General features: G+C 36.4%; 1 protein-coding gene across 10 annotated transcripts in view; it reads right to left on the reverse strand.

The window, feature by feature from the left end:
- The window catches only part of EML4 (EMAP like 4), a 161772-nt gene that overhangs the window by 64002 nt on the left and 72218 nt on the right, over positions 1-25552 (reverse strand). For 2 of the 10 annotated variants that reach the window (XM_019827636.3, XM_019827633.3), the window contains exons 3-8: positions 13765-13782; positions 10601-10730; positions 6611-6784; positions 4359-4487; positions 3843-3868; positions 3606-3638 (exon numbers count right to left, since the gene is read on the reverse strand). In XM_019827636.3, coding sequence (XP_019683195.3) covers positions 3606-3638; positions 3843-3868; positions 4359-4487; positions 6611-6784; positions 10601-10730; positions 13765-13782 — 510 coding nt within the window. Of the gene's footprint in view, positions 1-3605; positions 3639-3842; positions 3869-4358; positions 4488-6610; positions 6785-10600; positions 10731-13764; positions 13783-19236; positions 19311-25552 lie in introns of all 10 variants that reach the window. The other 8 variants (XM_019827641.3, XM_045054658.1, XM_019827638.3 and 5 more) reach the window with 8 other exon arrangements.

Here is a 25552-nt window from a genome sequence, read left to right on the forward strand (position 1 = left end):
TTCAAAATGACTTTTAAAGTAGTTTTCATCTGCAGTCATTTTTAGACAGATAACTAGCAAGAAATAGTTACTTTTCAATTCTCTAAGATATTGTAATAACAGTTCTCCCATCTAAACACACCTGTAATCAGGACCCTACTGCATCGATTTGGTAGTTAAGCAAGAATGAATCTAAGCTTAGAGCAGTGAGGCAGCACTATGAAAGGAAGTAAGAGTGTGATCTGGTGACTGATAAGTTCCCTTTTCCTCAATTAAGCAGATATCTCCCCAGTAAGTGGATCTGAGTCATTCAAGTTCTCAACATGATCAGACTTAACTATGTGCTAATTCTAAACAGCATTAAGTTATGTGGTATCTTGGCCTTATGAAGACTTAATTCACTTCAAATAGATTTGGACTCCAGTCCCCCAAAATAATTTCCATCCAAGTAATTGGAGTTTCCCTAGAAAATAGTGGTAGAAAAAATATTCATCACTTCTGCCCCAGTCACTCATTTATTTAACAATATTTATGGAGCTCCAGGTACCAGGCTAGTCACTGAGAATCTCTAAATAATTTATAAAAGGTGTTTATAGCCCCCTAGGTTAGCTCAAAAGACTTTCTCATCAATAACATATCGAATGAATGGCACTGTATTAGAACCTATCTGCTATACCTAACAACGAATAACCCTATGGGAAAACTTAGTCACAGTCTAGCTTGATGTGCTAAGTCTGTGGAGCAGAATCCAACAGAACTAGTGAGAAAAGTGACTTACATTTCAGGGATTTGAGTGAATGAACTGAGTAAGAGCCTCTTTTTGGTGGTATAACCTATCCTACCTCCCACACCTAGCCTCAGACTGTCCTGGGTACATCCCGTTCCATTCCATCTCCTACTCCTTTCAACTACAGTTCTCTTCCTTCTGCCTGAGTGCTGATCGAAATATGCAGTTTAATAGCTCTTCTCGTACTCTACTATGGCTGAAGGACACAGGTCTTTCAGGTCAAGCTTTTCTCTGCTACCACTCACCTAATGTACCAAATGTAAATAGTCTTCTTCCCAAATCAAAGCAGATGGCTTGGAGCAAGTCACACTTGTCATTGTCAAAACATAGCTAAAGAAATTAATAAATCACATTTTTAAAAGACTGTCCAAAAATGATAGGTATTTTGGATTAATACCTAAAGTATAAGAAAATGTGCTGTAAAATATGCCATGCAAAATGAATGCAAACTTTAAAAATATACCTACAGCTTATATCAAATGAAGATCATCTATTTAATGGTTATCTTTTCATCTCACTACACATATTTATTTAAGTGCAAGATTTAAACTGTCAGACTCCTATATCTATAGATATCTATATCTATACATATATAGATATCTATATCTATATCTATATCTATAGATATCTATAGATATAGATATAGATATCTATAGATATAGATATAGATATCTATATATATAACTGAAATTTACCTGGTACTATGTGCCAGATACTACACTTTACCTTTAATGTTTGTATGAACTCTTTGAAGGTTTATTATGGTCTCAACAAGAAGAAAACAAAAACTTATGAAGGCAAAAAAATGTGCTCAAGGTCACATGTGAAACCAGTCTCTGGACTACAAAATACACGTTTTAACACTGATACTACACTGCTAGCTACGCATCTCTACAAGTAAATTGTCTTACAGAAACTGAATTCCAAAACTTTTATTCTTTTCCACACCTCTCCTTCTTCTCCTCCTCCTCAAATGTTCATTTTAGTAGATACCCCTTACCTAGTTGCTCAAGCTAGCCTTCATAGATTCCCATTGTTCCTTACCTCCTATACCCTACCTATCTTACCTCTTAAACCATCTAGATTCCATCTACTTCTTTCTATAGGCTCTGTCTCAATCACAGTCAGGCCTCAACTACCTCACAGGCTGCAGCACAAAAGTTCTCTATGAAGGGACACTCCAGTGATAGAGTCTACATCCAGACAAAATATAACTGATTGAAGTGGAAAAGTAATAGACTCAAATTCCAAAAATTAGGCTAAATGCAAGAAACGCTTGACATGAATAAATTCCAACATCTGGGACAATCTTTTTGAGCTAAAATTCTTGTAACAGAATTTATTTTTCTATCTCCTTTTCTAGCTTTTCATTCCATCCTTCTTCCTAGACACTGGCTAAAACCCTGCTTAGTGATGCTTCTGTGGCAAAATCCTTCCCTTCCCTCTTAAGTATATTTATTTGCCTGCTTACCTGAATGGCTTTGAAAATTGTCACCAACACAAACCAATCACCTATATACTAATCTTATGTTCTTTTTTCCTTCCAAAGAACATTCTACAACATAAAATGGCAGGCAGCTCTAGGAGGATTGTACAAAATCTGAGCTTTTTAGCAAAACATTGTAATGATAGCGCCTTTTTACAGTTACAATGTTTTCTGTTTTTAAAGCACTTTCATATACATTATTTCATTCTTCAGCAGTCATGTTAAGTAAGCCTTATAGGTATTATCTTCAGATCAGAAAACTACACAGAGACATTGTCATTTTGTCTAGATCACAAGGCTATTATGCAGAAGAGCCAAGACCAAATTCTAAAGAGAGACTCTCCACTCACAGCTCTTTCCACTAGTTATCACTACCTCTATTTTTAAAAAAATGTTTGATATATAGTAAGAATTGTCTTTATAAATTAAATTTCATTTTTTCCTTAAAGTATTTCAACCATTACTTAAGCTATACTTATTTCTAAAGAGGAAGAAAGTATGACCTAACATAGAATCATGACAGCAAAAATCAACTTCATTTAGACTTTCTATGCAAAAACAAATGATCCAAAGAAGATTACAAATAAACATTTCTTTTCTGATTAAAATCAAAAACAGGAAAAATCCATAGCAATCAAGTTAATCTCTAACAAAAATTTTAACCACCTTGTATCTGGTCAATGCAATAGCCCAGAAAATAAAGATAACTATGACACATAGAAATGAGCTGTAAAAAGCATGCACAGAAAGAACATGCTTTCATTTAGAACAGCATGCTTCAATTAAATTTGCAGGCAATCTAAGGAGAATGTAAAACTGATGTAACAGAACTTACCTACCTTGCAATTAAATTGAATACACATTTATGGAAAGTCTGCTCTCCTTTTTTGGTCAGAACAAGCCAACAACAGCAAGTAGCCAGAAATTACAATTAATATAAAAGAAAAATTCAAGAGGAAATGGATTTGCTAGACTCATTATATATTCAGTCTTAGCTTCAAGAAATGAGTGAGTATTTGCAATGAGGCTGGCAAGACAGGAAATTGAGTTAAAATTGATCAATCTTTTAAATGGCTTTTCTAAGTACAACTTTTATTTTTTTAAAAAAAGGGGAAAATTCTCTAGTATTTTATGCCTCTTTGTAATGATGTGTTTATTTCTACTGTTGACCTTGAATCTTCAGAGCTCCCAGAAATAAGATGGATTTTTGGAAAAGCAGTTGGATTCACTAGTCCCAATTACGTACTTCTGTCATTAAGAGGAAAGTCAGAGAGTATAAATAATGAAAAGCCAAATAAGAGATCCAGGAAGAAATTAACTTAGGAGGCGACCAACTGTGTAGCTTATTCTTACCTTGGTTGCTTTTTTCACGGGTTGACATTTTTGCTGGTTGAGACAAAAATGACATATCTTACAATAAAAACTGGGCATTTTCTTAAATGACTATAATAAACGTACTTCTCTTTGATTATTATGAGCTGATAAGGTACACTGAATGAAAATAAGTCAATACTCTTAATAATTAGCAAAAACTTAACTGGTGTAGAAAAGCAAGAGAAATACTTTCTTTGAAAAGGATTTTTAATTTACCTTGGTTGATGATGACATCTTTATGCCTACAAAAAAAGAAGACAATCAAAGGACATTTATGTTATAATTTTACTTGGCTTACCATTAGAATCACCTCAAGAAATTGTTAAAAGTTTCAATGCTTAGGCACACCCAAGATAAATCTTTAGAAATGAAATTCAGACAACATTATTTTAACAAGTCTGTCACTGGTCTCAGCTATTAATATATATACTGTTTTATAAGACAATGAATATTCCATAAGATCATCTAAACAGTGAAAGTATAGAAAGAACTTCAAAAAATATTCAAATCTTAGGGGATTAGAGAGATTAATTATTTGAGTAGGGAACACAAACAGGAAGATATAGCTGTCTTTTTTGGAAACACTTAAAAGAAAAAAACATACTTAGAAGAAAAAAAGATACACATTATAATATAGATTTTTAAAAAATGATCCCAAAACAGACATATAATTGGACATGCGAGCATGACAGTCACATAATTTTCAGATAACTGAGAAAGTATAATACTTACTTATCTGTATTTTTTATAACTTTTGATATTAATTTTGATGTTGAAACTGCTCTCAATAATTTATTACGACTCTCATCTGAATTTTCCCATGAATTATGTGACTTTTCAGTTGTCAGTGGTCGTTTTATGCTGGAAGAAACATATTAATTTCTTAGAGAAAAATTCTTTGAGTAGCAATGACATGTAATTGACAGCTTAAACAGAACATAAAAGCAGCAATTAACATTTCCTTAAAGCTAATCCAGAAAAGAGAAGGAAGGATTAGTTGAAAGGTTCCGCCTGGATGAGTGCAGGAGTTAAACAAGGCATTTACCAAGTCTGTTTATAATTCTCGCTAGAACAAGTATTACTTGATTAAAAAATCAATCTGTACTTTTTTTTGAATAGGAAAAAAACCTATATGCTTAAATCCCTGAGTAAAATATTTCTCATAATTTGTGAAACTGTGTGAGTTTGTGAAAATAACCTGTACTTTTTCTTTAAAAAAAAATTTTTTTTTTAACGTTTATTTACTTTTGAGACAAAGAGAGACAGAGCATGAACAGGGGAGGGGCAGAGAGAGAGGGAGGCACAGAATCGGAAGCAGGCTCCAGGCTCTGAGCCATCAGCCCAGAGCCCGACGCGGGGCTCGAACTCACGGACCGTGAGATCGTGACCTGAGCCGAAGACGGATGCTTAACCAACTGAGCCACCCAGGCGCCCCTAACCTGTACTTTTTCAAAGTCATTACAAGGCTGCTGTTTTCATCTTTTATATCATTGTGTAATTCATTATATATGGTACAAATGACAATTTGTAAGTAAAATGTAGGACTAAAGGTAAAACTCTTGTGACATCCTTTATACACAATGATCAGAAATAAACATGACAACACAAAAAATGTATCATCAACACTGATTCCATGTATTTATAAATGAAATTTTTGAATTATAAATGATATTTTGGTTGCATTGCTAACTATCCTACCACTCATCCAGTCTCCAATACTTCTGGCGATAGTATATCCAAAGAGCAATTTAGAATGGCAAGCACATTTCCACGAGACCTAAGAAGCTGAAAAAAAGATCTGGGACAAAGAAGATACCAAGTCAAATCAGAACCTTAAAGAGATTGATTATAAAAAAGCCACCTTTAATCACACACAATCCAAAGTCATGTAACATTAATAAACTATATCCAAGAAGAACTCCACATGACACCAGGCAAAAAAATTACAAACCATTTAGATAGCAAAAGAATCTGCGTGAGACACACAGACAAAGCAGTTTTTAAAAGTTAAACATGCATCAATCAAATGAAGGCTGTTTTGTTTTCCCAAATTTCCATTAGGGATTTGAGACAGAATTATTAAACTGAGCAGATAAAAATACATTATAAATCTTTTAGGAATGGTTGTCATTTATCTTACTAAAATATTTTCCTCGCTAGTTCTGGGAATGGTGTAATATTTTCCTAAGATTTCCAAGCAGAAGTATGATGATAAAATATATCTATACCTAATCATAAAGCTTGAACCTGCATTTCTAAAACAGGCAAACTTCATTAAGTTGGTCTAAATATTTGATTACAAGGCAGCTGTAGCACTAAACTCCCAGCATGCAGGTTTAGATCCCCAATTTAGGCTCACACACATTGTTAGAATGTTTCTCCCTTCTCCCCCTCTCATAACTTTAAAAATATTAATTATTACAGACACAGAGAGAAGCCCTCAAGCAAGCCTTTAGCATAGAAAAGACCAGATGAAATGATTTCTCTACTCAAGCAAGAACTTATCCTCCCAAAACCCAAAACTGAAACTGAGATGCAGTCAAAATGAAGAGCCATTTGCTGAGAAGGGCCCTTGCAAGTTCAAGGTTGTAATGATGCCAAAATATGATGAGGATAATTACATGGCAATTTTCTGCCATGGTTATAAATTTATGCATAGTTTATATAAATTTTTAACATTTTGTAATTTTATTATAAAAATATTGTTTGGTTTCAGAGTAAGTTATTGTGGCCTTCCTTTCATCAAATTGTTTATAACTTAGAGATTTTTTTTTTCCAGTTTTAACTGAGAAATTTTGACCTTAAATCTTCACTCCCCAATAAGCTAAAATACAGATTTTAACAACAAAGAAGGGGCGGGGGGGGGGGCGGGGAGTCACTAGGCTTTTCTATTGGAATCCATGGATAGCCAACATTTCTCAAGTCACAGAATTCAGGTATCATTACAACCATTCCCTAGCTCTGTACTCGGGGACAGTTAAAACCTTTTGGTGGGAGTAGAATTCTTGCTTTCTTGAGTTTGTCTGTGTATTTGGAGAGGCTGTGAAGAGGGCTGGGGAGAAGGTGATGCTCGAATTTGTGGACTTTGATCATTAGAATGAGATTCCTCTTTTTTTTCTCTCTGTCCTTGTGGTTTTTCTTTCTTTTTTTCTGTACCACTGTAAAATAAAGTATAACATGGAACAACACATATTTAAACAAATAGAAGATATATCAAGCGATGGAAAAAGTGGTTATTATATAATTCAAAATGCTAAATCATACAGCTAATACAATTTACACTCCTTTCATATAATGATGAAAATATTTCCTTGAAAGTTCTGGAAGCTATTAAAAATCTTCAGTGAAGAATTTATAAGAAAATCCTATGAAGATTGTCCCTTGATTCCAAAATAGCCCAATGCATTTTGCCATCTTGGAAGATTTGGGGAAGAGCAGCAGCTCTCTTAGCTGGCTTGAACTTACCCAAATCAGAGCATCAGTGACACTTTCCATTTCGTCTGTAAAACACACTGAATGATGTGCAAGACACTCTAAATGCTATGTTTAGTAGATTATGTTCTAATTCCCATTTCTTCTGTGTATTTCTCCTCCTGCTTAGTTGAGTTTTGAATTTACCAGTTGATCCCCCCACGAGTCCAGAGCCTGGTTATGCCAGTTGAACTTGTTATTTTAATTATGTAAATTAATTAAATACAAAGAAAACTGACAAAATATACATAGAAAAGAAAACTGTAATTTCCACAAAAACAAAGTTGAATGCTCTGGAAAGACTCCATAGAAATCAGTTAGTAAAAGAAACTGCTATTAAATTTTATGTAGGTGAGAAAATTAAAAAAAGGTTGAGGAAAAAGTCATAAGGTGGGGGGAGCACCTGGGTGGCTCAGTCGGTTAAGCTGTTAAGTGTACAACTTCGGCTCAGGTCATGATCTCATGGTTCATAGGTTAGATCCCCGTGTCAGGCTCTGTGCTGACAGCTCGGAGCCTGGAGCCTCCTTTGTTTGGATTCTGTGTCTCCCTCTCTCTCTGCCCCTTCCCCGCTCGCACGGTGGCTCTCTCTCAAAAAATTTAACATTAAAAAAAAAAAAAAAAAAAAAGGGGGCGCCTGGGTGGCGCAGTCGGTTAAGCGTCCGACTTCAGCCAGGTCACGATCTCGAGGTCTGTGAGTTCGAGCCCCGTGTCAGGCTCTGGGCTGATGGCTCAGAGCCTGGAGCCTGTTTCCGATTCTGTGTCTCCCTCTCTCTCTGCCCCTCCCCCATTCATGCTCTGTCTCTCTCTGTCTCAAAAATAAATAAATGTTAAAAAAAAAAAAAAGGTTGTTTTGCAAGAGTTTTAAATTTCTTACTCTGTCTTAAAATTGAAACTAACAATTACAAAAAATAATTTATGGGTGTATTTTATGCAAGATAGTCAACAAGGAATCTAATCAGACACGCAATTAGAAAGAGGGTGGGAGGCTCGGCCTTTCATAAAAAAATTGACAAATATATGTCAATATATTTACAGTTAAAATACTTAAGATATTTATGTATAAATTCTTGTGTTTCTGCACTTTGACTCTTGATTAATGAAGCACACTCCATTTCTAATCACTGGATAAGAGTCCTTATATTGCACATTTTTGACAATATTACAAACCAGATGGAATCAAGATCTGAATTCCATGGTTAAAAAGGTAGAAAATCATCAACTACCTACAGTTCTTAATCAAAAGACAGTTTAGAATTTGACTATAAGGTGCATAAATCCACAAGGAGGTACGTTTAAGAATATATTAAACAAATATATATAATATATACAATTTATTACAGAGTAATAGTTAAAAATGTTAAAATACAATTTTAAAATGACATTTAATTTGATTTGGTTTTGATACCTTCTGACCGCAGACTGGCCCCCAACTTTCTACTTCATGTTCAGTTTTTAAAAGTTTGGGCTGAGAAATACAGTTCTACATAAAAAATATCAGAGTAACTTTGAAATTTAAAACTGATTTAGAAATTCTTTCTTGTTGGTCTTCAAACATTCAAATCCTGAATGTACAGGACACTAGTCTTATGTGGGTCCAATACAACCTAAAAGAGATTTTCCTCCTGAGTATTTAAAAGCAAAATACAGAGCCTCTGCACCATAAAGTGACAAACTCGGCTAGTCTTAAGATTACCGAGTTACTATTGTGCATAGTACTGATCACTGTGCAGGACCAGTTACATAAGAAAACGGGCTGAATCCAAACCACTACTAAAAACAAGGAAGTTTATTAAAAACATTAAAATTTCCACTATGCATTTATAACTTGTCCTTTTCTATTAAAAGGGAAGCATAGATAATACATTTTGGCATGTCTGGAGGAGAAAGTCTGGATTCCAAAATGACAATGACTTCAAAGACTGAATTCTACAAGGGGCTTTTAAAAGGCCTAAAAGATCAGGGCCCCTGGCTGGCTCAGTCAGTGCAGCATGCAACTCTTGATTGAGTTTCAAACCCCACATTGGGTACGGAGATTACTTAAAAATAAAAAATATTTAATAAATAAGTAAATAAATAACCTAAAGATCTTGTTATTTCTTTACTATTCCTGTAGCCAAATGTTTGGTTAGCATCTATAAATCCACACTGATGAGTAACTTGTCACTGGCATTAGTTCATTAAGGCAACCATTATCTATCAGTACATTTTAAATATTATTCCATTACTTAAGGTTCTTCCTTAGTTATTCCTTGAAGAGAACAGTTGTAAGATTATGTAGTTGATCTCTTATGGTCTCTCCAAACTCTATGTGGGATAATCTGCTAGGAATTACACAAAAGTGCAAAAATTCTGTAAGCAATTTTATTGAAACAACAGATTAATTCATTGATGAAAAGAACATATAGAATGTAAATCTGTAGTTCACTGAAACTTTTTTGCAATATTTCCACTGCCCTTCTACCTACCATCCCCTAACACAGACACACACACACACACACACAACATAGTACTATATAGTATATATACTATTTGTACATAATACAAAGTATTATGCCTTTTTTTTTATAGCATGGTTAAAGAATAAAAGTTATAATAGTGTTCAACCTCCCACAAATGTATATATACGGAAGATTCTATTTCTCCTTTAAAAACTGCTGTATAGGGGCGCCTCAGTCGGTTGAGCATCCGACTTCAGCCCAGGTCATGATCTCGCAGTCCGTGGGTTTGAGCCCCGCATCGGGCTCTGTGCTGACAGCTCGGAGCTCGGAGTCCGGAGCCTGTTTCAGATTCTGTGTCTCCCTCTCTCTCTGACCCTGCCCTGTTCATGCTCTCTCTCTGTCTCAAAAATAAATAAACATTAAAAAAAAAAATTAAAAAAAAATAAAAATAAAAAAATAAAAACTGCTGTATCAAATGTATTCCTTATATAAGCACAGAAAATGTGCTTATATAATTAAATATAGTGATGCTTATCTCATCAACAAATGCTTGTTAAAAAGAAACAAAACCACAGGCGCCTGGATGGCTCAGCTGGTTAAGCATCTGATTCTTGATTTCAGCTCAGGTCACAATCTCATGGTTCCTGAGTTCCAGGGAGCCTGTTTGTGATTCTCTCTCTGCCCCTCCCGCCGCCCTCCCACTAGCATGTGTGTGTGTGTGTGTGTGTGTGTGTGTGTGTGTGTGCGTGTGCATGTGCGTGCATGCTTGCACACTCTTTCTCAAAATAAATAAATTAAAAAAAAATAAAAAGAAACAAACCAAACCAGGAAATGAAAACACTTTCTTTAGTAGGAACCAAAAGTTACCTCACACAACTCGATAGGTTACGTGAATATAAACTAACTGGGTGGGCTGGGTGGGTGTCTACATTCAGAGTTAAAGAATTCAAAGGACATGCTCACTTTAATTCCATACAGTCCTATTTCATTTTTTTTTCAAAAGTAGAATTATCACATTCAGACAATTTTGCAATGGTAGCTTTTCTTTCCCTTACAAATGGATACCTTTTAGCAGCAGATGAAAGAGTTTCTTTCCTTGCAATTGCGACAGAGCTGGTGTGGCTTGGCTTTCTGTTTGCACCACTCCCGTTGGTTATACAGGACATAGAAATAGCTTCTCGAAGGCCTGGCTGGCCTAAAAGTGGTTAAGAAAAAATTTACATTAAACTTCAAAATATTTCTCAAAAACTGGGAACTTAAAAATTAAGTCCATTAAAATGTGTTTAGAACTAAGTAAGCAGACTGCTTCCTCTGGTAAGCAGAATACAGTATTTTTGTCTCAAAACTTAATCTCATCAAATGGATCTATAAAAAGGCCATGCTAAATTGCTACAATGTAGCTAGACTTATTCTCTAGCTAAATAGTTTGCACCCCACACACACAGCAGCTTTAAAAAACATGATTCAAAGTTGTGCTTCAGGTAAACCACAAATCTCCACATCATTGATTTTCAGAAATCACTCAGGTTCTACTGAAATCAAATTATTCAGAAATTCTAGAACCATAAATGTTAAGTCTTACAATGTTATTCCATCTAAATAAAGCATAAATGTATAAAGCAACCTCTGCTTTCTTAATTTATATTGTAGGAGGATTGGAATAAATATGTGATGAGTATGATCGCTTCTCGGCCTTTTGGCTACGATCAAGTGTAATATGTGATGAGTATGGGTAAACAGGAGACCTATTTCCTAGAAAAAGTTTCAAATATAATAATGTACAGTAACCCCCAAATTATGCTAATATCACTGGTCATCAAATCTACCACTAGTCTGCCAAACTGGTGACTTCTTGTTGATTTGACCGTTATTTTTTTGAGTGTGACAAAATATAACAAAATTTACCATTTTAAGCATTTAAAAAAAAGTACAATTCAGTGGCATTTAGCATATTTACTACACTGTGCAATCATATTCAATTCCAGAACATTTTGATCACCCCAAACAGAAACCCTGTACTCACTGAGCATTCACTTCCCATTCCTTTCTTCCTCCCCTCAGCCCATGTCAAAGGTTAATTTGCATCATCTCTTTGTATCTGCCTCTTCTGAATATTTCATATACATGGAACCATACAACATGTGCTCTTTTGTGTCTGGCTTATTTTACTTAGCACAGTGTGTTCAAGGTTCATCCATGTGGCAGCATGTATGAGTACTTTATTATTTTTTATGGATGAGTAATACTCCATCGTATGAATATACCACGTCTTGTTTATCCATTCATCTGTTGATGGATAATTGGGTAGTTTCAATCTTTAGGCTAATGTGAATTGTATTGCCATAAACCTTTTTATACAAGTTTTCATTTGAACATCTATTTTCAATTCTTTGGGGTATATAACTTAGGAGCAGAACTGCTGGGTCATATGGTTATTTTAACTTAATGAGGAACTAGTAAGACAGCCGATGCACAATTTTACAATCCCACCATCAATGTATTATTTCAATGAATTATTTCACCACATCCTTGCTAACGCTTATTTTCAGTTTTTTTTTTTTAAATTATAGCCATCTCAGTTAATATTAAGTGCTATTTCACTGTGGTTTTGATTTACATTTCTCTAATGATGAGAATATCTTCAGCTTGTTGGCCATTTGTGTTTCTTTAGAGAAATATCTATTCAAGTCCTTTGCCCATTTTTCAACAGAACAATATTATGTAAATTGTTCATAATGCACTCTTACAATCCTTTTATTTCTGAAAGGTTCCCACTTTCATTTCTGATTTTAGCAATTTTTTGGGTGGGGGAGGGTCAGAGAAAGGGAAAGAGAGAATCCTAAGCAGGCTCTATACTCAGCACAGAGCCTGACATGGGGCTTGATCTCAAAAAACCTGTGAAATCATGGACCGGAGCTGAAATCAAGAGTGGAATGCTTAACTGGTGGAAGCACCCAGGTGTCCCTCTGATTTCAGCAAATTTTTCTTTTAATTTTTTTTTAAATTTTTTTAATTTTTTTTTCAACATTTATTTATTTTTGGGACAGAGAGAGACAGAGCATGAACGGGGGAGGGGCAGAGAGAGAGGGAGACACAGAATCGGAAACAGGCTCCAGGCTCTGAGCCATCAGCCCAGAGCCTGACGCGGGGCTCGAACTCACGGACTGCAAGATCGTGACCTGGCTGAAGTCGGACGCTTAACCGACTGCGCCACCCAGGCGCCCCAGCAATTTTTTTTTTTAATGTTTATTTATTTTTGAGAGAAAGAAAGAGAAAGAAAGAGAGAGAGAGAGAGAGACAGACAGACAGACAGACAGACAGACTCGGGGAGAGGCAGAGAGAGGGAGGGAGACACAAAATCTGAAGCAGGCTCCAGGCTTTGAGCTGTCAGCACAGAGCCTGATGCGGGGCTCGAACCACGAATCGGACTGTGAGATCATGACATGAGCTAAAGTCAGACACTGAACCAACTGAGTCACCCAAGTACCCCAAATTTAGCAATTTAAAGCTTCCCTTTTTTTTTTCAGTCTGCCTAAAATCTTGCCAAGTTTGTTGATCTTTTAAAACACCAACTTTTGGTTGCATTGGTTCGTTCTTTTTCTGTTCTCTATTTCATTTATCTTTAACCTTTATTATTTCTTTCCCTTTGCTAGTGTTGGGTTTGGTATTTTTCTGTTTCCTTAAAATTAGGTTACTAAATTGAAATCTTTTTTTTTTAATGTTTTATTTATTTTTGAGAGAGAAAGACACAGAGTGTGAACAGAGGAGGGGCAAAGGGAGAGGGAGACACAGAATCCAAAGCGGGCTCCAGGCTCTGAGCTGTCAGCACAGAGCCCGACGTGGGGCTTGAACTCACGAATGGTGAGATCAGACCTGAGCCGAAGTTGAACACTTAACTGACTGAGCCACCCAGGTGCCCCAAATTGAAATCTTTTTTAACACAGGCATTTACAACTACAAATTTTCCTCTGAGCACTGCTTTTGCTATATCAACAGCTGGTTTTGAAATGCAGTAAAACCTTGGTTTGTGAGCATAATTCATTCTGGAAACGTGCTTGTAATCCAAAGCACTTGTATATCAAAGCAAATTTCCCCAAAGAAATAATGGAAACTGAGATGATTTGTTCCACAACCCCAAAATATTCATTTAAAAATGATAACACAGTAATATAATACAAAATAATAACTACAAAATATGAAGAAGAATAAACAAATTAACCTGCACTTACCTTTGAAAATCTTCATGGCTGGTGTGAGGGAGACAAGAGAGAGAAGTGTTATTGTGTAGGATGACTTTCACTCTCACCAATGTAACCAGTGCTATCTCTTGGCTCAACAGAACCTTTTTCTACATGGGGGCCATTGTATATGCTCGTACAGATGCTGACTACAGTATTAACAAAACTCTTGTCATACATTGTGTTTAATGTAACTGGCAATAAGGCAGGAGAGGAAAAGGGTCTATATCTGCAGGCAGCCTGACCCAGAATGAAGCAAAGCCTTCCTAAGCTCACTCTTGTATGGAAAAGCAAAGGATTGTCTATAGGCACGTTGAAGGGACAAAAACTACACTAGTGCCAGTTGTGGGCACCTTCCAATGTTCTGAAAAATCACTGATTTCTGAGAAACACCACAGCCTGAGACCAGGCATGGGACACAATCACCCACAACCCCACAGAGAGAGAGAGAGAGAGAGAGAGAGAGAGCGCGCGTGAGCGTGTGTGCCATTGGCTCAGTTGTGATCATGTGGTATTCGGTGTCACGTACTACCTGTACTGCAGGACGTGACTCATTTTTCAAGGTAAAATTTATTAGAAATGTTTACTCATCTGGGGCGCCTGGGTGGCTCAGTCAGTTGAGTGTCCGACTTCGGCTCAGGTCATGATCTCACAGCTCGTGAGTTTGGAGCCCCGCGTTGGGCTCTGTGCTGACAGCTCGGAGCCTGGAGCCTGCTTCGGATTCTGTGTCTCCCTCTCTCTCTGCCCCTAACCCACTCACATCCTGTCTCTGTCTCTCTCAAAGGTAAATCAACGTTACAACAAATTTTTTTTTTAATAAAAAAAAGAAAGAAAGAAAGAAAGGTTTACTCATCTTGCGCATCACTCGTAGAACAACTTACTCGCAATGCAAGGTTTAGTGTATAATTTTTTGTTTTTTGTTACACACTAAAAAATCCCCATTAACCACTACATAACACACACACACACACACACACACACACACACACACACACACACACACAGAGTCTGCAATCTACTTTCTATGCTCTCTTTCAATGTCCCAAACCTTGCCTCAAAAAGGAGATCATGGGAATGCAAGCTGGTGCAGCCATTCTGGAAAACAGTATGGAGGTTCCTCCAAAAACTAAAAATAGAACTACCTTATGACCCAACAATTGCTCTACTAGGCATTTATCCACGGGATACAGGTGTGCTGTTTTGAAGGGACACATGCACCATGATTATAGCAGCACTATCAACAATAGCCAAAGTATGGAAAGAGCCCAAATGTCCATCAATGGATGAATGGATAAAGAAAATGTGGTATATACATACAATGGAGTATTACTCAGCAATCAAAAAGAATGAAATCTTGCCATTTGCAACTACATGGATGGAACTGGAGGGTATTATGCTAAGGGAAATTAGTCAGAGAAAGACAAAAATCATATGACTTCACTCCTATGAGGACTTGAAGAGACAAAACAGATGAACATAAGGGAAGGGAAACAAAAATAATATAAAAACAGGGAGGGGGACAACACAGAAGAGACTCATAAATATGGAGAACAAATTGAGGGTTACTGGAGGGGTTGTGGGAGGGGGGATGGGCTAAATGGGTAAGGGGCACTAAGGAATCTACTCCTGAAATCACTATTGCACTATATGCTAACTAATTTGGATGTAAATTTAAAAAAAATAACAAAGTGAAAAAATAAATAAAGGGGTTCTGGAGATGATAAAATGGTATGTAAATGTGATTTCATGTTGCTCATTTATGAAAATTTTTCAAAAGTTAACAGTACAAATCAAAGTTTGATTATTGTTGAAACCAAAAAAACAACAAAAGAAATCAGGAGATCAACCACACCCATTAGGTGATTACACTATAGCTATTACATCAAAAACAAAAAAACGCAAGTGTTGCAAAGAATGTGAAGAAACTGGAATCCTTGTGTATTTCTGGTAGGAATGCAACTCAACCTTCTGCAATCTATCATCTAACCACTTCACAGAAATTTTTCTTGCCAATATCACCAACGGTTCTTTGTCACTAAATTCAAAGGATGCTTTCCAGTCCTTATCTTGCTTAGCTTTCCCTCACCAACTAATACTGCTGACCATTCAGGCAAGGACGGTATTCAGGCAGGAACAATGTCCTTAGTTTCTAGGACACTGCCTTTGCCTGAATTTTGTCTTAGCTCTCTGACCATTTTTTCTCACTCTCGTTTGCTGGATCTTCTTTTCCTGCTTACGTTTTACTACCACCCACTCATGGTATAAACCAGAAAACAGGAAATTAGCTTTGATTCTTCCATTTCCATACAGCCAACAATTAATAGGTGACTAAGTCCTTTGCTGCTTCTACAACTTCTTTTTGTTTTATTTTTCCCTGGTTTTAATTGAGACATAACTGGTATACAGTAAGTTGTACATGTATAAAGTGTACAATTTACTAAGTTTCGACATACATATATGTCTGTGAAACAATCACCACAATCAACACAGTGAACATAGCCATCATCCTCAAAAGTGTCCTTGTGTCCTATAATCCACCTCTCCCTCCCTCAACTTTGGACTCCAAGCAACCACCACTCTACTTCCTAATCACTACAGGTTAGTTCACATTTTCTAGCATTTTATATAAATGGAATAATACAATGTATATCTTTCTTGCCTGATGTTTTAAATTCAGCATAATTATGCTAAGTTTCATCTGAGCTGTTAAGTGTATCAACAGATTATTCCTTTTTATAACCCAATACTATCCCATTACATGGATATATCACAATACTTTTATTCATTTACCTGTAGACAGTGGGTTGTTTTCATATTTTTGTATTACAAATAAAGCTACAAAGAACATAAGTGTACAAGTCTTTGTGGGATACATGCTTTCATTTCTTAAAGGTAAATACCTGGGTTGTATGGTACCTGAATATTTAGCTTTTTAAGAAACTGCCAAATTGTTTTCCAAAGTGGTTGCACCATTTTACATTCCTACCTGCACTGTATAAAAGTTCCAGTTGTTCTGCATCCTTGCAAATACTTGGAACGACCAGTCTTTTTCATTTTAGCCACCTTGCTGAGCATGTAGTGGCATCTCACTGTGGTTTTCATCTGCATTTCCTTAATGTCTAAAAGTACTGAGTATCTTTTTATGTGCTTGACATCCATATATCTTTGTTAGTCATGTGTACGTTTATATATTTTGCCTATTTTTTAAAGGGGCTGTCTTCTAGATAAAAGTTTTTTGAGAGATATGTGTTGAAACTATTTTTTCCCATTTTGTAGCTTGCCTTTTTATTTTCAAAAATCTTTGGAAGAACAAGATTTTTAAATTTTGATGCTCAATTAATGGCTTTCTCCCTTATTATTTGTACTTGTTTGTGTCCTATTTATGACATTCTTTCCAAACCCAAGGTCATTAAAGGTTCCCCCTGTATTTTCTTACAGAAATTTTATGGATTTAGCTCTTATGCTGAGGTCTATGATCCATTTTGTTCATTTTTGTGTGGTATGAGATAACAGTCAAGGCGGGTTTGTTTTTCTCTTTTGTTTTGGCTTATGACCAAAATCTTGAATTCAATTTTTCCTCCTATCCTTTCTTACACCTAATCTTTAACATTTGTTCTGCTACTTGGAATGTTCTTCACCTGGAAGGCTCATCCTCACCTTTTAAATTTCAGCTGAACAGCACTTCGTCAAAGACGGCTTTTATGATCATCTTACTCTCTTACTACCCCCTTTTATTTCCTTTGCAGTCCTTATCCCCATTTATAAGTATTTGTAACTCTATTTGGAAACCTTACTTGTTTTGTGCTTCTTGTATGTATCCCTGTGATTTATACTGTGCTTGGCACACAGAAAGCACCTGATCAGTATCTGAAGACTAAATGAATGCAACTTCACCACAACTGCCTCAAATTTCTGTTCTGGATTATGTTCAGTTTTAGCTCTATTCTCCCTACTTGCTATATTACCCTTCTCTTAAGGCACTGTCAACACTGCATCAGAATCCTCTTTCTGAAACATGCTGTATGTCTTTGAATTTGACATGCCATCAATAGTAACATGCACCATCATCTCGAATGCCCTATAAGGATGTGCTGCTTGTGAGAACTGTAGGCACAATCAATTGTAAGAAACAGGTGCTGTAATTTCAGAGATGTTAAAATGCAAGAAATATAGGGATTTCAGAATTAATGAATTTCTGTAAATCAACCTGTCGCTCCTCAGTTTAAAATCCCTAAATGGTTCTCCAGTGCCCTCTGGATAAGAACTAAATTCCTCAGAAAGGCATAAGAAAACCTTTCACCAAGGGCCCTATCTAACAGTCTAGGTTCATTTCTTAACACTCCCAACCTCACACCTCATGCTTCAGTTTCCTCTGAATTCCTTAACTAAGTACTTTTACTCCTTTGTGCTTTTGCGCCTGGATTGTCCTTTCTGGCATATGCTAGTCATCCCTGCTTGCCTAAATTAACACATATTTATCATCCATCTACCCATGGGTTTACAAAAGACTTAAAAGCCTTGTTTTACTAAAGAGTAAAAGGCAGTTACTGGCATCAAGGAGTTCAACATCTTGCAAGAGAATCACACTGGCAATGAAAATATGTGGTAAGTACGGAAACAGTGATATGAACAGAGTATGAACAAGTACAAAGGAAAGACACATAACTCTATAAAGATGATTAGGAGCACAGAACTCAAAAAAGATTTCCTAGAAGAAATGCAGAACAAAGTGTTAAGCCAAGTAAAAGATAGGTGATAAGATACTTGGAGCTTACTCTAGTATGTGCAAAGAAACAGACTATAATAGCAAAGTGGGGTGTGTGTGAGTGCATGGAAGAGAGGACGCAGACAAAAAGCTCTTTGTGTGGTGGGAATGTGAAACAAGAGACAGCAGAGTCCAGATGGGAGAGGTAAACAGCAGTTAGATTATGGAGACTCTATCTACAGAGGATAGAGATCACTAAAAGGGTTTGAGCTGGAAAAAAGGAGTTAGTTCAATTTACATTTTAGAGAAAACCCTCTAGTGGCTACGTGAAGAGCAGATTTTAGGGCAGTGGTCCAAGCATAGATGATGGAGATATGAAATAAGAGCCTGGTAGCATGAATGCAGGGGAGGAGTCAGTTTTAAGAAGTGTTTAGAAGACTTAAAGAATAAGGAGTTCAATTTGGGGACATTGTACATTTACGAATTCTGAAGGACACACAAACAGAACAATCTAGTAAGATAGACAATTCTGAAGTGCTGAAGCCTAGATCTGGGAACAATTTGGGAACTGGTACTAATAAGTGGCTATTAAAATCATGAAGGTAGAGGAGTGCTGATGTCACCTCCTGCAAGGAACCTTCAACTCTGGTTTGAGTTAATTATTTATCCTAGGTGCTCCCACAGCACCCTGAATTTACCTTTTTAATACAAATTACCTATAATTTTGTAATACTGACCTATCTGTCTTCTCAGTTTACCTGAGGTCCTTTGGGGGCAAAGTCCGTGTTTTTTATTTCTTTAATCTCCACCACCTAAAACAGTGCCTCGTTCACTGAAAAGATGAAGGAAACAGACACTGTCAATACAGTAAATGGTGTGGAGTAATATTAATTATCAAGTGCTTGCCAGGTGCTAGGCATTGTCCTAGGTACTTCATAAGTGGTATACCCTTTAACCTTACCCATAATCCTGAAAGGGATTTATTATTATCATCCCAATTTTACTGATGAAGAAATTGGAGAGATTATTAACATGCTCAAGGTTCTATCGCGGTAAGCAGTGAAATCAACATTTGAGTCCAGGCAGAAGGAGTAGTTAAGTAAGGAGAAAGAAATAATTCTGCCTAACGTAGAGTGACATTTTAAGCAGTGCCAGGATAACACACAGAAACTTACCAGAGGGAGTAGGGGGAAAGGAAATTCTAAGCAGACAATAGTACTAAGTCATCAAGGACCCCAGATACTAATGTAAACAGCAAGAGGGGCGCCTGGGTGTCTCAGTAGGTTAAGCATCCAACTTCAGCTTAGGTCATGATCTCACAGTTTGTGGCTTCAAGCCCCACATCGGGTTCTCTGCTATCAGTACAGAGCCTGCTTCAGATCCTCTGTTCCCCTCTCTCTGCCCTTCCACTGCTAGTGTTTTCTCTCGCAAAAATAAACATTAAAAATAATATAAATAAATAAATAGCAAGAAAAGGCCAAAAGAAGGTTTTCATGGTCGCCTTTAATCCTACAGTTTAATCTGAAATAGCTCTTGGTACTGGGAATCCTTAGCATTTGGATGAAAGAGTAAATCATCTCCCAAGGTAGAGGCAATGCATTAAGTAAAGCAAAGGGAGGAAACAAAAAGGAACTGTGGGTGAATGCTTGTTTTTCAGTTGAGAAGTCTAAAGTGTATTCTTTGAAATTCAGAATATTAGCAACTTAACTGGAAGAATGGAACATAAAAATGATTATTGAAGTTACACAGATCCATGACTGGAATGCACCATTAGTGCTGTGTGTGTGTGTGTGCATATATGTATATATGTGTATGTACACACACACATCCCTCTCCTCTATGGCTTAGACATTATAAAGTCTGAGCCATGATCTCAAAGATTAGCCTACAGGACTGGAAGCAGCAGGAACCTCTCCTTTTTTACAAAAGTATAAGTAGTTCTATTTCTGAGCAGGAACCTGGCTGAAATAGAAATTTAGGCTAAAAGTCTATAAACCAGGAAGGTATTTAGTTTTAATTAGAGTAGAAACCATCATTAATGCCAGCTGAAGGCCAACAATAATTTTTATACTTTATGATGACATAAGAATACTAACCATATGTTTTATATTCCTTGATGACAGACCCAAGCATAGGACCTTTCTGATAACTTAGCCTGACAGTTCCTAAATACTAATGACTATACTATACTCTAGACTCACACAGTAAAGTTATCACTAGAAACTGTTCCATATTCAAAATCACAAAATCTAAAATCCTGGCTACCCTAATCCCTAATATTCTCTTAATCCTGGATCTATCCCAATCCCTTCTCTAAACCAGTTTTTTTTTTTTAACCACAACTTCCTGCTTCTAAAACTTTCTACTCTCCACATTCAATTTAACAAGTACTTACTGAGTCATCCCAAGGCTAGCTGTTAGTAACAAACTGTCCTGCCTTCAAATAGATTATAATCTAGCAGGAACATCAAATATACATACCAAAGCAGACTTTTAAAACTTTTTAAATGATTCCAAGAAGAGACAAAGAAATGGAAATATTGTCAGGAAATAGTCTGAACCTTAAAAGATGGAAAAATATGGTGGGCACCTGGATGGCTCAGTTGGTTAAGTGTCCAACTGTTGATTTCAACTCAAGTCATGATTTCTCGGTACATGGAATTGAGCCCTTTGTTGGGCTCTGCGCTGACAGGGCAGAGCCTGTTTGGGATTCTCTCTCAAAATAAATAAACATTAAAAAAAAAAAAAAAAGATGGGAAAATTTTTGATCAGAAGGATAAAGATGATCCATGGAGGAAGAACTCTAGCTGACACTCAAAATTTTTTATTTATCTCAGATTCTCTATCATATGCCCCACAGCTCCAACAGCAGACCTCTTCCACTCTCTTTATATTTTCAAGCTCCTTTCCTTTTGTCTCACAGGAAGGTGTACTTCAGTCCTTTCAACTCCTAATGGCCACTAGTTTTTTGAAAGTATATTTTGAGTTGAAATGACCAAAGATAGATCTGACTTTCATATAGAAATGGAACTCTAGATTTCTGGAAACGGTAATTGTTGCCTGGTCTGAGGCAATATCTACTCATATACTTCTATATGCAAAGTGCATCTTAGAAGTCTTTGATCTGTTGTCAAATAATAAAACACTTCCATCTCCTACCACAATCACCAGTCACTTTGGCCCAAGGGCCCACCAAGGAAATTCACTTTCCAACCAGATTAGTATAATTTACTTATCAACATCATTTACAGCAAACTTATGACAATTTCTGTCTTTTCCCAAATGTTATCTGGAGTAAGAGGCAATGATACAGACCTGTGCCTGTACGTTATCCCAGTTTCTACACAATTAGGATTGTTTTTTTTAAGAAAACAGATACTCTTTACATTTCAATTTTGCCTCTGGGCTCTCTCATTTCTCAAATGTCATCTGCAATGCTTGATACTTTTGGTTTACCAGCAGTTTCCTGGTGTAAAATGACTGATTCTCATCTTCAGATAAATTTGACTCCTTTGCTTATATACCATTGTATACTAACAGCTTGTCTTCACATAATGCCACTGGACTGTATTCTCAAATTACATTCATTTGGTCACCCTGAGAGGTCTTAATGGGTTTCCCAGGCACCAGCTGTGACATAATTTGTCTTCCTGGCAGCTAATCTTGCCAAAGTGTTCCCTGGGCCTTCCCGTTTGTTCCAAAATACAGGTAATTTTTTTTTTCCTTTTGGCAGGAACTCCGTTACAACTGCTACATATATTATGAACATATGCCGTCAAAAGGAAAAAATTCTCCAACAGAAGAGAAGGTATATGAGAAACTTAAATGACTGGCTATCTTAAAAACTACTGGGGGGTGGAGGGGACGCCTGGGTGGCTCAGTCGGTTAAGCGTCAGACTTTGGGTCAGGTCATGATCTCTTGGTTTGTGAGTTTGAGCCCCGCATCAGGCTCTGTGCTGACGGCTCAGAGCCTGGCGCCTGCTTCAGATTCTGTGTCTCCCCATCTCCTGGCCCCTCCCATGCTCATGTTCTGTCTCTGTCTCTCAATAATAAATAAACGTTAAAAAAAATTAAAAAAAAAAACTATTGGGAAAATTTCTACCTTAGTTAAGTGTCGAGCATAATATACCAAAGAAAAAAATGGGGCTTAGCTTTAATACCGCTGGCACATGAGAAGGAATAAACTAACAGAAGAGTACTAAAAATACTGAAATGACTAGTTAGGTGTGCTTCTGACTTAGACATCTACTGAATGGTAATATTACTACGAAGTGACACAGTAGAATGTCATTAAACCAGCATACACAACATTTAGTTTTAGTCACACCTAAACCTATGTCCCCCCCGTATCACCACCATCTAGCAAAATTAGTTGAATTTATCAATAAGGAAGTTAGCCTATACTTTTAACCACAGTTTCATAAAGAGCTTTCACACTTATTTATCCAATAGGGGGTTAGCCTTACTTCTAAAGAAAAATCCTCTAAAAAAGTGTAGCTGTCTAAGCAAATGATAGTGAGTATTCTCCTATCAGTAATTTATGTGAAAGTGAATACAATAAATTCTAATTTCACAGAGGACTAAAAAACAATTCACATAGAAGATAAAATTTTCCACAGTATCAGAAATTACTTTTTCAATAAAGAAAAAATATACAAGGGGCCCCTGGGTGGTTCAGTGGGTTAAGTGTCGGACTTCAGCTCAGGTCATGATCTCGTGGTTCGTTGAGTTCGAGCCCCACGTCAGGTCCATGTTGACATCTCAGAGCCTAGAACCTGCTTTGTATTCTGTGTCTCCCTCTCTCTGTCCCTCCCCTGCTCGGGCTCTCTCTCTCTCTCTCTCAAAAATAAACATTAAAAAAAAATTAAAAATATATACAAAATTCCCACAAAATAATTTTATTTTTTAAAAAGAGCATTTTATGAAAAACTTCATTTATTATAAAATACTTTGCTTAAAATGATCATTACAAATATTCATAATATAAATCCTGTTTAATATCAAAACTAACAGTTGATCTTTATTAGGCTATATACAAACATCAATAGTGAAGAATCACCTAATATTTTCCCAATAATTTCTATTGTATATTATAAACTCCACGATAAAGCTGTTTAGAATTTCCAATAATAAATTTAAAACCTTTAAATACATATTTCTCTAAGTATCAATACTGGCAAACAAAAATTAGTCAAGCAAATTTTTCCACTAAAAGGAACCAGAGTAATTCTTAACAATGAATTATGCTCATCTCTAAAATAATATCTCCCCAAATTGTTATATAATCAACTCCCCCTTTAATCTATTTTATAGACAGCATTTCAAAGCCTGCATCTAACTAAGTAACTTAAAGAATAATCACTAGTAGGCTACCTGGGTGGCTCAGGTGGTTGAGTTCTGACTTCGGTTCAGGTCATGATCTCACGGCTCGTGGTTCAAGCCTTGCGTTGGGCTTTGTGCTGACAGCTCAGAGCCTGGAGCCTACTTTGGATTCTGTGTCTCCCTCTCTCTCTGCCCCTCCCCCATTCACACTCTGTATCTCTCTCTCAAAAATAAACATAAAAATTTTTTAAAAAGTCAAAAAAAAGAATAATCACTAGTGGACCCCATTTCAGAATGTAACCATGTTGGCACATTGTAAGAAGAGCAGTCATAGTAAGCTTATAAAGTACAATTAGTGGAAAGGAGCTCCCTATCTAATTAATAAGGTTATTAATAAGGATTAGGAGTTGATAGTATGTGGGGGAAAAAAAGTTCCAATGTAGCAGCTACAGATGGCTCTGTAACTCCAGAACTAGGTTAAGTATTCACTAAAGAGCCTTAAATAAATCTGATCTTAAATTCACTTCAGAGAAAAAAGGAATTATGAGTAAGGACAACTAAACAAAGACTAGAAAGAGTAACTTACAGAAAGTATGTCCCTGGAGAATAGGAACTACAGCTATTTAATTTTATTTGTATTTTATGACATTGGAACAGGTAAGTACGAAGTAACTGATGAATCATACAAAATTTACCACTGTCTATCAAATTTTTAAAAAGCAGTCTTTAAATTTCTCTATAAATGGGTGCCTGGGTGGCTCAGTTGGTTGAGCGTCCGACTTTAGCTCAGGTCATGATATCACACTCCGTGAGTTTGAGCCCGCATTGGGCTCTGGGCTGACAGCTCAGAGCCTGGAGCCCACTTCAGATTCTGTGTCTCCCCCTCTCTCTGCCCCTCCCCTGCTCATGCTCTGTCTCTCTCTGTCTCAAAAATAAATAAAAAAACATTAAAAAAATTTTTTTTAATTTCTCCATAAATATTTTTTACTCAAATATCTTGGGAAATAAAAAAATCAGAAAAAAGTGTTTAAATTTTTCTCAGCACAAAATCATAACGTACTGTTGTTTTAGCATAATAAAAAAATTCTCAATGTTTTTTAACTAGTATGACCTATTTAAAATAAGCTTTCTTTTTTAAAAAAATCTTTTTAACGTTTATTTATTTTTGAAAGAGAGAGCGAGTGAGCTGGAGAGGGGCAGAGCGAGGGAGACACAGAATCTGAAGCAGGCTCCAGGCTGTGAGCTGTCAGCACAGAGCACCTGGGGCTCAAACTCACGAACCATGAGATCATGACCTGAGCAGAAGTTAGACGCTAAACCGACTGAGCCACCCAGGCGCCCCTGAAACAAGCTTTCAAAAATATTGTGGATAATAACCAAACACTGTACCATTTTCTCTTTCAGAATTTAAAATATTTATACAGTCAGAAGCTGAGGTTACATGTCAATTATAAATGGTAAGTGTGTTCTTTCTCTACACCAAGTTCACCTTCCCTTTAAAGCCCACACACACTAACTGATCTGGCTCCTCATTCTACTCTAACAACTCCAGAATCCTCTTATTAAAATCAATTTATAACCAAATAAAGTTCTTCCTGGTTTGATTTTGGCAGTCCTCAAAGCTGGTTCTCAAAAAAATTTAAGGACTGCAATATAACATTATTAGCCAAAGTGGTTTCTATGAAATCTTTTGCTAATCTTTCCAGTCCCTTATCCCTTGTCACTGACACATTTATCTTACTAACCACTAAT

The sequence above is a fragment of the Felis catus genome, chromosome A3 (genome assembly GCF_018350175.1).
Source record: "Felis catus isolate Fca126 chromosome A3, F.catus_Fca126_mat1.0, whole genome shotgun sequence".
NCBI classification, from domain to species: Eukaryota; Metazoa; Chordata; class Mammalia; order Carnivora; family Felidae; genus Felis; species Felis catus.